The sequence below is a fragment of the Morone saxatilis genome, unplaced genomic scaffold, assembly GCF_004916995.1.
Source record: "Morone saxatilis isolate NCDOM2014 unplaced genomic scaffold, NCSU_SB_2.0 Contig8, whole genome shotgun sequence".
Taxonomy (NCBI): domain Eukaryota; kingdom Metazoa; phylum Chordata; class Actinopteri; family Moronidae; genus Morone; species Morone saxatilis.
Window position 1 is genome coordinate 2,985,958 of NW_023340257.1, and position 16,087 is coordinate 3,002,044.

Here is a 16,087-nt window from a genome sequence, read left to right on the forward strand (position 1 = left end):
TAATTCTTCTAGAAGCAGTACCTTTCTGGACAGGATATTACTTCAATTTATTTTTTAACTGTCCTGTTGGACTCTGGATTAGTGTAATGCCAATTTATATTTACTACTAGGCATTTGAATCCACAATCTGATGACTACTGTGCATTCTGCTAAACAAATGGGATCACTCACCACAGTTGTGCTCATCACTGCCATCTGAACACTCCTGGGTGCCGTTGCAGTGTGCAGAGGCTGGAAGGCACGTGCGGTTGGAGCAGACGAAGCCATTACACAGAGTTTTCTCTGAAAACACACAGAATAAAGTAAATACAATATTATTGCTAACAGACAACCATTGCTTTAATGTTCTTTAGTTCTGTAGCTGTTTATGACTGCTAAAATGTCCAGCCTTGTTATAAGGTAAATGTGTGGGTCTATGTCTTGTGTGTCCTGTGTGTGCATACACACAGTTAATACTAAAAGTTGTTGGTTGAAGCTTTAAAAAGCTAAATTCTGAGCTGATATTCACATTCTTAGAACGGATGATTACCTGACCTTCAAAGCAGCTTAATTGTAGCTCAATTTTTTTGTATCCTTCAACACAACATTTTATCAAGTCAGTTGTATAGTACTGCATACCATAATACTACACTAATAAAATGTTTAGCTTAAAATCATGTGTGGACCATGTGTTTACCAACTATGGCTCGCTAGGCAGTGTCTTTTTTGCCACTGTCTTTATAATATTGGGATTGTGAGTCGTATAGCTCTTGATATTTCTCTTTCTCAACAACTAATCTCTCCTCCATTGTTTTTACAAATGAGCAATAGGAGGGCAGGAGAGAGAGCTGTCACAGAAGCTGAGAAGGAGAGTTGCTACTTGGGTCGAGATGTACAAACAGGGATCGTTTTTTCAAGTGCCGCAACGCTTTAAATAGGACAATGGCGTGAAGTGACACAGGCACCAGCAAGCATCTAGCCACCAACGATGAGAGGGATATGCATAGGTCAAAATAGGGGCAGTTGTTCTGATTCAGTGTTTTATTCTTCACTAGGACTGGTTGGTGAGTTTATTCTAAATTTACACGATGAGTTCTACAATTACATGCTGTCAGTACATACCGGCTGATTTTAATTTACATCAATCAACAATCACATTTTACGAATATGTGGCCAACACTAGTAGAGCCTGTCATGGTGACACTGTTAAGTATGCAACTGTCTCTACTTACCACAATATTGGGGGTCTTCGTCTGAGTCATCCTGGCAGTCGTCATCACCGTCACACGTCCACCGCTGTGGTATACAGTGACCTGTGTGACACTGGAAGCTACTGGCCTCGCATGTATGGTGGCCCACTAGGGACAAACAGAGAGAGATGAAAGGCTTGAAAAGCTGGAAAGGCTTGGAGCTGCAACACACTCTACCATTAGATAGATTTGTAGATTTGTATTAAAATAGTGACATAAATAACCATACTGTTGGCATGATTATTCCTGTGACTGTGCCAAAAGACAATGTTGGTTTTTCTTATGACTGATGACATTCTATTTCCACTGTAACGGATCTTAGAGCTTTATTTTTTATGATGTATCATGTAGTCAGTAACACAGTTGTCACCTGTGCAGTTGGCCTCATCCGACCAGTCTCTGCAGTCATTGTCTCCATCGCAGCGCCATGCCTCCCGGATACAAACACCTCGTGCACATGTAAACTCTCCTGGGCCACACTGGTGGGACTCTGACAAATGCAAGAACTTGTTGATTAATGTTATTATGGATTGTGCATTTGTGCTGCCTGCAGTTAAGAGGTCTTGAGAAATTAAACCTTTGTTTAGCTGACATGAAAATCATTTACACTTTTTATTTCTTTTTGATTTTGGAGTAACTCAGAAACCCCTGCAGCACTGGCAGTTTAATGAGAAAACCACCAAGGGATTCAGTATGCCATCAAATGTAGGAAACATAACATACATAATCTAGCCTCCCTTTTCCGGTCATTAGTTTATACTAGAACCAAGCTTTTAATGATGTTACTTTTCAATTTAATTAACACTTTATTTGGGCAAAAACCTTTGATTTAGTTTGTTTTGTTGCTTATTATCATCTGTACATATACAATACAAATCTTCAAAGTGATGGCAGATAGAGAACAGTCACAGCTTACCACAGTGCTCCTCGTCGCTGTTGTCTCCACAGTCGTCTTCGTGGTCACATTTGAAGGCCAGGGGGATGCAGGAACCTGAGGCCACGCAGCGAAACTGGTTGGACGGGTCACAGGTCGTAGTGGCTGAAAGTGGACAGGACACAAACATACATGTGAAGTTCTTTATGTAGAAAGTGCTTCTGAGAAGTGATGTAGCTGAATACTTACGGCACTCCTGTTCGTCACTCATGTCTCCACAGTCGTTGTCGCTGTCACACTTCCAGATGCTGCTGATGCAGCGGCCGTTAGAGCAGCGGTACTGGTTAGCCAAACAGCTGTGCTCTGATTGGAGGAAAGAAAAGAACCCATGCGGCCACTAATAAATCAAATATGAAACTCAAGCAAGATCATATATTTTACAGCACGAGATCATCATGATTCTGCAGTATGTGCTTTTGTCTCACCTGTCTTGACGCAGGTGTTGTTTTGGAGCTGGTAGCCGGTGGGACACTGGCACTGCAGCTCTCCGTTGGGCATGGTTACAGTCGGAGCGCCGTCTGGGCAGACACAGGTGTGTCGGTGGCCGGGCTGAGGAAGACACAGCAGGCTGCAGGGCTGGTCGGCACAGGCATTATGGCCTGGTGGACAAGAGATCAGGACCTCAGTGTGAGCAGTAATACAGTGTTGTTTTCATTAGTTCTGAAGCCCTGAAGCAGTAATCCTGATGGGTAATTTCTACCTGTAATCTACAGTTTGCCTTGATTAAGATAAGAGTAGTAATATGTCATTGATTCATTTCTCACTTTATTCTGCTAAGCGTTCAAACTTTCTGGACATGCCTCCTCACCTCTGTTCTTCCCCTTATAGAAAATCTTAAGGTCCATAACTCCGGTCAGTCTGCCAACAATCAGCTCATTGTTCTGGGAACCAGCTTTTGGAGCTTTGAAAATCCCCATTCTGGACCAGTCGTCCCAGTACAGGTCATTCTGAAAACAACAGACATGAAAAGTCAACATATTCTACAATCCAATCCAAATTATTTCTGATAGTTTATTTTATATTCAGTCTCACCTTGAAGACCGCAATGGCGTACGGGTGGGGCAGCCCCTCCATGAGAACGCTCCTCTGGCCCCCAGTGAAGTCGGCCCTCTCGATGCGGTCGCTGTAGGCTTCGGTCCAATACAGCCAGTGGTCGTCGGCTGTGATCCCGTTGGGCCAGCGGACACCCTCAGACACGATGCAGGACACACTGGTTCCGTCCATGTAGCTCCGGTAAACGCCGGCCGCTCTGTCTCCCCAGTCAGTCCAGAACATCAGACTGTGGGACATACATAGGATAAATTAAACCTGAAGGTATTATTTGCCATAAAGGAAAAAAACACATCTAATGAGCTAAGCATTAATACAGACACTTTAACCTGGTTGTCTGTTGTAAGATCTTGCCACTTTGTGACACAGGTTTCCACTACCTACAAGGGGTAATTTATGTAATAAATTATCATGGAGATTTAATATTAAATATTTGATCTGTACAATGTCAGATAACTACACCCTGGTCTAAAGTGCCTTTTTACTTACAAATACACACATGGCTGGCTATAAAAATGGCCATATTCGCCCCTAAGAGAGAGCAGACAGCAGAGAAAGAGGAAGCGAGTACAGTAAGGCAGACAGAATTTTTTTTGGACCAAAATAAAAAAGGAACTAGGGAACGAGTGGAAAAAAAGAATAACACAGAGGGGTATCTTTGTCAATAAGCTGAACTCATCATTAACAAAAGCAGAAGCATGTTTGCAGATGTGGAAAGCAACTCTTTGTCATGGTGTATGTGAGTGAGTGTGGCAGTTTCAGGCATCCACTGTAAGAAATTTTTTTGTGTGGACATTTAGTCTGGTCATCCCTTCCTCCAATGTCTGCCTGAGGGTTGATATGAGAATGACTGTTGGTCTAGGTAAAGGTTGGGATTAGGCCTATAGATGTAGATGTTAAAGCCACAATCCATGCTTTTCTGACCACAACAATGAATAATATTCATACAGAGCTAATGTTTTATTTCTTGTTTGAATGTATTGGATTGGATTTTCAATTCCATTTTTACAAAACATACTCATACTTAAATACAATACAAGGAGTTTTAAACAGTCTCAGTTTAATACTGATGCCTCTCTATGACCTACATAAACACTATGTATGACTATTTATATACAATTATTCTAATGTCTATATAATATATATACATTATAATATATACATTATACTATATAAAAGATTGTGCCTTTATACTAAGATTAAGGGTAAGAGGGTCCTCACTGGTATAGAATTACAAATGTGTGTGTGTGGTTACCTCTCTCCAGGCAGCAGAACCAGAGCTCTGGGATGTTCCAGTATAGAAGAGTTGAGCAGAGTATGACGCAGGTCGCCGTCAGGGTTAGACACCTTCAAACACAACAACAGGTTCATCACTTTTAGTTTAAGCCTCTGATAACTTTAACATTTTTCGATTTGACACAAATCTGTTTTTTTCAGTTCTTCAAAGCTGACTTCAAATGTGCAGCAGTCATTAGAGCAACAAGTCCTTAAAACCAAACCAGCAGAGGTTTTACAGTGAGCCCACATTTGTGAACTTCATACTCTTCTCATGAGTAAGAAGAGATTGCAGATTATTGAGAAACAAGTGTGCTCTGAGACTCAAACAGATGTTTCTAAAAGTGTTCAGCTCTCAGCACTTTTGCATCTTCTGACTGAATCTCTGTTGTTTGAAGTTTAGTTTCTCTCCTGCATCTCCATTTGTACTTTCAGATATCTGCTTTATTTTACCATTTCATGTCTGCACTCAGCTGTATAGGAGTCGTGTTAAGTTACTGCTTCTGCTTCATAACAAAAGCTTTTAAATAACAAAAGGAAATAAAAAGGATTAGTTCAACCATGTTTAAAGGACAGGGCGCAGATGCATCTGCAGCAGTACATGTATCGAAACTGACGCTGTCTTCTAACAGTGCTATCACATATACAAACACACACACAACACTTCTGTACCTCAATCTTCTGAGCTCCGGCGTCAACCCAGTACAGCAGTCTACTGATGGGGTCGAAGGTCAGAGCTTCCACGTTCTGCAGATCTTTCCTCACTACAACCTCCTGACCTGTACTGCCGTTCAGACACAGACGCTGCAGAGAGAGAGAGACAGATAAACATACTGCTGAGCAGTTACATTCACTTCAAAAAGGAGCAAAACATTTTAGCTTGTGTCTAAACCATAAGCTCCTCTTCAGTCTCTGCACTCATCTCGACCAGCCCTGCTTCTCTTGTGTTTGGTCCAGGCTGACCTGAGGCCAAGACCAGGGGGGGGATTTCTTCTCACTTACCTGTATGGTGTCCAGTGAAATGTCAGCCCAGTACAGGCAGTTCCTTTCGTAGTCAAAGTCCAGAGCCACAGCCTCCCTGAGGCCGGCCAGAGGCAGGGCCTGGTCTGTGCCTGTGGCCAGGTCGTAGCGATGGATGGAGTTCCTCACGGCGTACAGGATGAACTCGTTACTCTCTGAAAGAGAACAGGAGACGAGACTGATGAAAAAAGACACTTGGATCTAATCACTACCAATACCGTTTGGACTGAAATAATATATTTAGTGTAGTGTGTAGTAAACCAAGATTGGAAAAAGTATATTGTATCAGAGATTTCAACTTGTTTTAATTTATGATATTAATGCTTCTTGAATATAAACGTCTGTCTTCTGTCTTATTGTCAGCCTGATTTTTGGGACAATATGAAAATTTCCTGTCACGATCATCTTCAAAATAACTGATATTATCATGATAATCCTAAAAATATGCTTAAAACTCCTAAAAAAAACTATAGTGACTATCTAGAGCCAGTGGCGGTTCAACATGGCAGACTCCATGGAAGGTGACCCGCGCTGTCAGTAGATGAAATCTTACACACTGGACCTTGAACCTTACATTCTGTTAAAAAACAAAAATTGTTTTATTGCATCACAGACAGGACACCTCTGATAGGCCCTTCATCTCCCTGACTGGGACAAGATTTTGGAATGACTGGAGAGTCATTGGACAGTCTCAGTCCACCTTGTCCCCTTGTTTAAAATAAATTAGGAAATAAATATATGACCGTACATTAGACAGCGTTTTCAAGTCACTCAATTCTCTACAATCAACTTATATAGTGTTTTTATGGCAATAAAATCGGATATCGTCCCATCCCTACCAACCAGTCTTCATCCTCCCAAACACCTCAAGGCCAGAGGTGCTATAAAGAGCCAACTTACTTAGAGTAAAAACCTTCATTCTGCTTACAGTGAAGTGTCAGTGTAATATTGAACAACAGTTCTAAAGTGTTGAGAGCAGCCAGTCACAGACAATAATTAAGATGCTCCATTGTCCATTATTTAAAAAAATCTTCACATTTTTTGTCTAAAAGGACAAGTTTTTAATATCCTAAGTAGCAAGTAAAATTAACAAGAACCTATTATATTTATAAAATATAAATATATAAATGAAGATGAAATAATGAAATCAAAATGAAAAGCACACTGCTGCTGGTAGAGGAGGTACATCAGAAAATACAGATGATATGTGTGTTTGGATTGGAAGCCACCACATTCTGATTTATACACCTATTATTCACCATGACTGATGATTATAACAGAGAGCAGGTTTACCTCCGACAGGACAAGGCAGCATCTCTCCATCCAGTCTGGACTCCACGTCTCCTCCACTACAGCTGTCTCCTGGTACCTTCCTGTAGCTGCAGCAAGATACAAAGAGTTTACTACAGTTCAACACTTGGTGGCGCCCTCACCAAACACATCGAATGATGGCAGTGGCAGTTTGCTCCATAGCAGTAATAAACTAAAGAGAACAAAGGCTGGTCCTTCTTTTTCTATTCTGGGGGAACTCTCAGGTAATTGTCCACAGTGCAACCAGACAGGGTTCACAAGAAACAACAAGGAACAGATTATTAACAGTGGAATTCTATTTTTTACTTCTCAGGTTTCATTCTTACCTGTTATCTTGCCATGTTTTATGACAAAAAAAAAAAAAAGTGTCACATAATAGTGTCTATGGATCGAGATTTGGTCAAATTAAAAGTGAGGCCTGAAAGCATGGCAGTTCAGAGACGTCCATGACTTGAAAATATAAGAAAAGTACAACGGGTCAATAAAATGCACAGGAAAAAAAGCTTACCATATGGAAACCTGCTAGTGCTGCAGATGCCAACATTATGCTAATAAAGCACACAAAAGAATCCCTGGCTGCACATTTCTGCACTGTAACGTCAAACAGCAGCAGCTTACCCTTTGCTGCGGCGGTAGGTGGTACCGACAGGACACGGCACTGGAGGAGCGTAGAGGTTACCTGAGAACTCGGGGTCAGGCACACACACCTGAAGAGACAGGTCTTCGCTCAGCTTGAAGCCGTAATCACTGCAAGGAGGAGGAGGAGACAGGTTGGGAGTAAACACAGGGAGGCAAAAAAAAAAAAAAACGGTTAGCTTTTGGCCTGTGATGAATGGCAGCACCTGATGTGCATTTTAAAACAGACTGATTATGAGTTGTGATGGGAGCTCAAGGAGCAATAACAATGTGCAGAGTGGGCTTAAACCAATGTATTGGTTTGCCAGTATTGAAATTTAATTAAGAGTCAGATAATAGCCAGCCAACTCCATCGACCTCTGATATGAAAGAAGTCCCACTCACACCAAAGCTGATGAATATAGATTTTTACTGTGTGGGAGGATTTGCCTCACCTCGTCTTACAAAGCTATTTACCAATTAGTAATAAATGTAATAACAATCGTATGGTCAGATTTGTGGCACAAAATATAGTTGTTTCAGGACATTTTCCAGGAGTTCATCTTGACAATTCAGGACAGCACTTACAAACTGTCTAATTAACCAGTAGGCCTACATTGACTTCAACTCCAGTTTTATGCCTCTTTTTTTCATGATAAAGTGTCTCAGGTTCATTACAACTCCAAAAAGATGGGTGCATTCCATGTGACTCCACATCTGGTGGGAACGACTAGACTGACTGACATGGCCAAAATACAAAGAGAACGTTTCCATGACTGGAAAACTAGTCTTTAACTTTCCAGATTTACCAGGTTTTCCAGGACATATGGGAACCCTGTGTATATATAAAAGAAAATATGTACCCAAAAAACCCTTTCACAGAAGGTAAAGTGAAAAGGATTATATGTGTGAGCAATTCACCAAATTCCCTGCACATTGGTTTTTTTGGTAGTTGTGTTTGAAATAAATTATATTCAATCAAATGAATTTGTCACAGATCAAGGATGATCAAAGGGATATGATACACCTGATTCCATTGCTGTGTAATAAAGTAACAGAACACATAACAATGAATACACCAAATACTCAAGTGAGGTATTTCTGCATTTAGATTAGGGTCTAACCCTAACCCTAACATTTTTGTTATTAAGAGGTACTTTATGTATACAAAAACAGGGTTTCCACGCCTTATTAAACATCCAAATTCAATGACTTTCCGAGGACTTTAGTTTGAGACATGGATAGAGGTAAATTACTGTTACACTGAGTATTTCTAGAATCAGAACTAGCAGGCTTTGCAGAAGCTCACAGACAGCAATTAAAAAGAGAGTAAAATAAATAAATAAAATATCAAATATCAAAAAAACTTAATGCACTTTTCAATGACCCATGTCTATTTATGTCTATATTCAAAAACTTTCAAGGCCTTGATTTTCCCACCTCAAATTCACAAACTTTCAAGGATTTCAAGCACCCTATGGAAACATGCAAAACAGTGTGTGATTAGCTCATTCTGAGTTGGAAATGGAGCTTCTGAAGCTATTAAACACTTCCTATTGGCAGCTATTTGCAGAAATGGGTTTCTTTAAAAAAGTAGTCCGACAGGTGCTTCCTTTACTGACATGTATTAACACACAACTGTTTCCATCGTACAGACAACGAGCACTGATGAAATGTGTGGGTGCCTAACCATTCGTAGTCCTGGCGTGTGCAGGAGCAGTTAGAGATGGTGACGGGTCGGTCGAAGTCCTCTCCGTTAAAACACGTGGCGTGGGGAGCTCGTCTCTTGAACGTTATCTCCCTGCCCAGCAGACACTCGTTGCCGTGCTCGTCTGACGGTGACCAGTGCTTGTAGTCGGCCTCAGAGCACGGCACACCTGGAGACAAAAAAAAGGAGAGAAACTATAGATATTTGACATTGACAAAGAAACTCAAGAGTTACTCGCTAATGTTCCTGGCGGTCCATTTGTCAATCAGACCTCCATTTCTTTAGGTAGAGGACTCGAGCAATGAAGCGCTCCATCTAGTAGCCTCAATTAAAAGGTTCACAGCTCTTTAAAGCACCAGAGAATACATGCATTTCTCCCTTTTTCTAGCCCAGCTAATACAGAATGAAATGTAGTCAGTTACTGATTACAAATTACATGGCATTTTTTGTAATTAGTAATGTAATCCATTGGATTACAACTTTTTTTATCTTCTTTAGTTATTACTTAAAAAACAAACTTTAACAATATCACACCTTATACTAACAAAATGGACAAAATTTGGGTTACAAAAATATTCTTAAAAAAATGTTCAATGCAAATGAAATGCATTTAGTATAATCAGCATTTACAGTTGGTCAAATCAAATAACATCAACATCACAACAACAAATAACATCAACATCACAACAACATTTAACATCACATTTTTGTTGCTAGCATGGTCGTTAGCCATCCATTGTTAATCCCATGATGCCTTAGGTTGAGTCTGTCCCTATTCCCTTATCAAGATATATGTTCCAACAAACCATATTGTAAAGACGTAATCAAAAATGTAACGAGGTAATCCTTTGACAACGTACCTATAATCTAACTACACATCTTGTCTCAAATGTAATCTGGGTTGATCATAGTTATTTTAGTTGAATCTGATTACATAACCCTGAACAAATGTAATCATTTACTACCAGCACTGTATTTAATGTAGCATTGAAGATAATAATTAAAAAATCAGGATCTCCATAAATTAAACCTTCTGATGAGCGCCACAGCGGGTATATCAAGAGGTATAAACTTATGAATAGCTGTTGTGAGCTATTGTTGCTAAGAGCTGAGGATCTCGAACATAAAAGCTCGATATTCTCTCCCTCCCTCCTGCTCTCCAACCTACCCAGAACGTCGGAGGTGTTGACCTGCAGGATGAGCCAGCTGTGTCTCTGGTCGGCATAGGAGCCGAAGACGGTGAAGATGGTACTCTTCTCCCCGGGCTCGGTCAGCAGCTGGTAGACATATACATCCCTGTCTGAGAACTTAAAGTCGGTCCAAGTCTCGCCTTCATTGGTGCTGAACCTGACAGGGACATGGCCAGTGTTCAACACGTTATGTTATTAAGCAACAATGACTTTTCAGCTGTTCCCCATGTACTGTTTATGTCTGTTCCTTTTTAATAAATCTGTTATATTAATTTCCTTTCATCTGCGGTCTACCCATTCATTCTATGACATAGCAACAGAGAGGAAGATGCCATCATCTGAAAAAACACCCATTTAATATGGGGGTAATATGGGAGTAAACCAGGCATTGAAATTGGGTGATTTATCCCAGTTATACTGACATAATATATAAAGGCAAAACCAGGTTAGTAAGTAACCAGGGTATGGGAACTCAGCACATAAACGAGGTTGTATGTGTGTGTGTGTGTGTGTGTGTGTGTGTGTTTTCACATTCATATACTGCATCCCGTGCACATAATTATGAATACCTGCAATGTTGGCATAGAGGTGTTTTATGACACCTCTGTTTACTGAGAAAAAATTGTTTTTTTACTTTTTTTCTACAACACACAGCTTCACGTTCACAGAACCTGCTCCTGCTGGCTAATGAGCACATCCACTGGGGCTTTATGTGCTTCGCTCCCCCAGACTTCCTCAAGTTGTTTGGAGGTTTCAAATGGAAGCCTTCCACTCACAGAGCAGTCTCTCAGGGTTTTATGTTTGTTAGTTTAGGTAGAACCAACAGAATGATAGGGCTTTGTATTGGCAAGAATCTGGTGATGGGTTACATATCACGATACAGGTGTTACGATTCAGTAAATTGTGATATATTGCAATACTGTAAGCTAGGCGATATATTGCAAATTCTTTTTAAACATCCAATCTTAGGAAAACTTTCATAGTATAAAGAACATAGCAACAAGCAACCAGAACAGTGGAATCATTTGTATTCATCTCAGTCGCCAAAATCGATAGTGTTGAGAATCGATACATCATACATAGCGATACAATATTCTTTGATATTTTTTTACACCTACTGAATGACACATTTAGTTTCTGACCTCAAATCTGATATTTTTCTGTCCTGGAGTAACATTTAAACAGGTCATTCGGACTTACTTGAGAAGTGTCGTGGGGCCTCCTTGTGCGATGGCCATCAGGATGCCACCGTGGTCACCCCATGTGTAGAAATGAGGGCCTGCCAGTGCCTGGACAACAGGAAGCACGGTCAGAGCATAATGCACGTAACAGGCCATAAAAGATCAGTGTGAACAGCACAAATCACATGGAATCTGATCTTTTTGATTCTGATTTGAGACCACCTTCGTATGTGGTCCAACTCAGATACAGGTCTGATACTTTGCAATGTGACCTCAGTGTAAAAAGTCATATCAGAATTGAAATGTGACTTTGATGTCACTATAAACTGACATTTGACCTCAAACACACACACATCCCTCTCAACTCCACTAACTGAAAATAACTGAACTGAATTCCCTTCCCTTAATCCTTCATTCAATTGTTTCCCCATGAGCACACACACCAGAAACACACATTAACTGAAAGACTAGCAATCCTTATTTAATTTATTTAAGGGACATTTGATTTTCTTATCAGGGCTCAGGAATTTGAATGCAGTTTTTGTTGGTTTAATGTGCATTTTGTGAAGGAGATACTATTTAACCCCAGCCACTTGATTTGATTGTTATTTGATTGGTATTACAGCTGTGTACTGGCAAGAATCTGGCAATGTGATACATATCACAATACAGGGGTTTCAATTCAATATATCTAGATTCATAGATAGATAGATTTTCATCAGCAACTCCCATGATGCCATGCTACTTACCGATGTCATAAATTATTGTGTTGAATAATTGCATACACTGTGCAGGTTGCTCGTATTGACCAACAAACAGTTACGGCCCCAGTCTTCAGTTCCCCTCAGCTCTATGGCTCATTTCAGTGTCTTTTAGCTCGTTGTTTTGACAGCTGTTTTCAGTGAAAAAACCAAACCTGCTACTAATCAACTAACAATGAACTATATCCATGGAACAAAAGCAAGCTAAAGCCTGATTCACATTTAGCTATTGCTATATGTGTTTTCCAGAATTGTAGAAAGGGTGAGTCCTAGCAAAAAGTGCAGAAAGGTTTACAATGCCTGGGTACATATACAGGCACTGAGAAGTAACGCATTGTGACATGTTAACTCTCTTTGATAGACAAGCTGCTTTTATGTCATCTGTGTCAGATTTTGTACTGACCTCTTTCCACCGGGCTCCAGCGCTGCTGGATACATACACATTAGGCTTGTTGGCCAAGTTCCTGCCTACAGATCCTGCAATCAGAGGACAAAAAGACATTTTAAACACACACACACACACACACACACACATTACAGGGGTTTTCCCTGAATATTACAGACTTGATGTGACCACTGTTTTTGCTTTCACATATGGAAAATCTGTAACCCAAGAGCTCAAACCATAGCATTCTGTATCGGTTCACGCATGTAGCATTTGTATGCACTAACCAATACTTTCCTTTGACAGTATGTTGTTAAATAATAAGGCAGATCACCAGGAATGATATGCTCAGGCAATTCACAAATAAACATAATGAAATCAAAGATGCAGAAATGGAAACTTCCCATTTGTAAAGAACTGAGAGTCTGAGAGTCTGCAGCCTTGTCAGTGGACTTCAGAGGCTGCAATGCTCATTGTAAAGCAAACCAAATGCCGTTAAAAGATGAGGTTCTTGTCTGATTTTTAGCAGTCATGGTGAGTGGGGGTGACAGTGGTGTTAGAGTTAGTCTGTGGTAGTGTTATGTTGTAAGCATATTGTCACCAATGGTATTACAAATGATGTGTACCTAATGTTGCACAAATGCATCCAGTAGATATTGAGATGCTGGCTGCTGGATGAATAAAAATTTCCCCTGCTGGTGAGCTAGGGGAAAATTCAGGGGATCACCAAAGTTTGTAGCATTCATGAATGTCTGTACATAAGTCACGGCAGTCCATCTAGTACTTGTTGAGATACATCAGTATGACCCACAGTCTTTACATCTCTTTCATAATTCTGTAGTGCTTTTAATGCCTTAAGCCATGCAACAAACATAGCTAGAAAATACCAGTGACTACAAAATTATTAGAATTATGCATTTGGCATTGTGTTAAATAATAAGCCAATAATTTGCTATATTTTGCCAATTATTATTACTATAATTAGAGAGCCTTCTTTACTTCCCTTGGCAAAATACAGGAAAGACTCAACTTTTCAGTAATTAAGTGATGTAATGTACATAACTAAGTTATAACTGAAAAACATCTTCAACGCCTTGCAAAATATATTTTTATTTTGACATCTTAAAAGGTCCAGTGTGCAACATTTAGGAGAATCTATTGTCAGTAATGAAATATAATATCCATAGCTATGTTTTCATCAGTGTATAATCAGCTGAAAATAGGAATCATTGTGATTTTGTTACTTTAGAATGACATATTTTTATCGACGGACACTCTTCTAGGAGAAACTATGGTGACCACAAAATGTGTGAAAGACGCAAACACACTTATCTACAGCCAGTATTTGTCCGTTCTGGGCTACTGTAAAAACACAGTAGTACAGCTCAACATGGCGGACTACATGGAAGGCAACATGTGGCATTTAAAGATAAAAACGGCTCATTCTAAGGTAAAGAAAATACAATGATTCTTATATTCAGCTGATTATACACTAATAAAAAACATACCTATGAATATTATATTTAATTTCTGACAATAGATCCTCCTGGACACACACACTGGACCTTTAAGAAAAGACGAGACTCAATGTCCTTATTAGCCGTGCTAGCTGCATGGCTCCAGGGACAGCAATGTCAGTCGGTCCACTGCTTCGGCTCAGACTGAAATGTCAACGGTTGGATGGATTGATGAAATCTTGCAAAGACATTCCTGTTCCCCACAGAAGAACGGTGAAAATGTCTTTGTATCTTCAAAACTAATGCCATTCCCATCAGCCTCAGGTGTGCTTTGTGTTTATTGCCAGTTTATCAGCAGACGTTTCAATGCTAATGGTGAGCATGGTAAATAACATGGTAAATAACCTACACATACATACAATAATACCACACTGACATACGCACACACATCCATTACAATATGCATCACTCCCTTCATCCATCAAGAACAATGGAATTTATGGAGTGGATGATTAATACCAGCAGTGTCTGCCTTTGACACTGAAGAGCAGACAGCTGATTACGTCTGCAGACATCAATCGTGTTAATCAAATCTCATTTCAGGGTGAACGACTTCAAGAAGCGCAGATCAAAACATGAGTAACATGGTTGCTGTGTCTCTGTCGAGGGCTGTAAAAATGCCTCAGAAAATAATTACGCTCTGTCTCTGTGTAAAATGGGCTAATGACTCTCATTAAACATCATCACACCAGGAGCCAGAGACTGGAGACAATAAACAAATGTTCCAAAGAAGATTCTGCGCCATTGTACAAATATGAAACACTATGTCTGTGTTATCAGTCCCATCAGCACCACTGTTTAAGGAATAACTTATACCACCAGGCTAAAAAGCAGGGTTTTGCTGCCCAACTGCTGATAGGAAATATGTTCTGCCAAAATTCAATATCTTTAAACTTGTGGTTTTAAAAGAGTTTCATTGTGAGTCACTGTTTCTTCCAGGATTTTATTTTTGGACGAGTGGAAGAGCATTATCTTAGAAAAGTATATGACTGTGAGGGCAATAATAAAAAAAAAAAGATAACACTATGAACAACATTTTTGGATACCTTCGTAGAAAGGTGTCTCCTCAGAGTGAATTCAAAGTCAACTAGTGTAATTATGTTTTACAGTAGAGCTACCACATCATATAGAGAGATATGTATTGAACCAGGGTCCAAAATTAACATCCACCAAGCACAAAATGTGGGTAGATTTTGGGTTTGGTGGACAAATAAACTTGGCTATATGGGGGCAGGTGGCTGGTAAATCATTTGGAATCAGGTTTACATAGTTGCGGTTGTGTTTTTTTATGTGTATAACTGTCCACCATACCAGTCGTGACACCAGCCAATCAAATCAAAGCAGCTTACTAATATTTCTACACAATGTCTATGTTTTTGCCGTAAGAACCCCCTGTGTTACATGTTATCAGAGACATGGTGACATATTCCCGGTATTGATCCACCAAGAAGAATGACGAAGAGAAATTTCACAGATGTCTGCGTTTTTGCGAGAGGTGGCGTCCGAACAACACAGGAGCCCAGAGAGCCTGGCAACATGTGATCATTTCAGTTAGGTACAGTCTGTAATGATGCAATTTTATGGCCTGTAATTTTTTTTATTGTATTTTCTCAGTTCACCTGCCATTGGCAAATGAACTAAAGACAATTTTGGACCGTGTATTGTTGGTGGGTTTTTTTCTGATGTTCATATGTTTGGTCTCAAGGCTTTTATGTTTCCTCTGATGTTCTTTTATTTTGTCTGCTGCTTTTATGTTTTTCGTTCAATGTTTTTTCTGTTTTTTAACATTTTAGTCCAAGGAGAAACAAAATGTCACTACAGCTGTAGTCTGTTACAGTTGCAATCAAGGTTATTATAGTTAACTACAACTAAACTAAAATCTAAAACTAGTTCAGTCAGTCAACTCACATT

At 39.8% G+C, this 16,087-nt stretch overlaps 1 protein-coding gene across 1 annotated transcript in view; it reads right to left on the reverse strand.

Annotated features, from left to right (window-relative positions):
* sorl1 (sortilin-related receptor, L(DLR class) A repeats containing) overlaps positions 1-16,087 on the reverse strand; it is a 49,658-nt gene that overhangs the window by 16,587 nt on the left and 16,984 nt on the right. The window contains exons 7-23 of the mRNA XM_035680368.1: positions 12,678-12,751; positions 11,533-11,621; positions 10,311-10,489; positions 9,125-9,311; positions 7,438-7,566; positions 6,802-6,887; positions 5,491-5,663; positions 5,161-5,292; positions 4,469-4,560; positions 3,196-3,442; positions 2,972-3,110; positions 2,589-2,762; positions 2,353-2,466; positions 2,146-2,268; positions 1,600-1,719; positions 1,212-1,337; positions 172-282 (exon numbers count right to left, since the gene is read on the reverse strand). Coding sequence (XP_035536261.1) covers positions 172-282; positions 1,212-1,337; positions 1,600-1,719; positions 2,146-2,268; positions 2,353-2,466; positions 2,589-2,762; positions 2,972-3,110; positions 3,196-3,442; positions 4,469-4,560; positions 5,161-5,292; positions 5,491-5,663; positions 6,802-6,887; positions 7,438-7,566; positions 9,125-9,311; positions 10,311-10,489; positions 11,533-11,621; positions 12,678-12,751 — 2,295 coding nt within the window. The remainder of the gene's footprint in view (positions 1-171; positions 283-1,211; positions 1,338-1,599; positions 1,720-2,145; positions 2,269-2,352; positions 2,467-2,588; positions 2,763-2,971; positions 3,111-3,195; positions 3,443-4,468; positions 4,561-5,160; positions 5,293-5,490; positions 5,664-6,801; positions 6,888-7,437; positions 7,567-9,124; positions 9,312-10,310; positions 10,490-11,532; positions 11,622-12,677; positions 12,752-16,087) is intronic.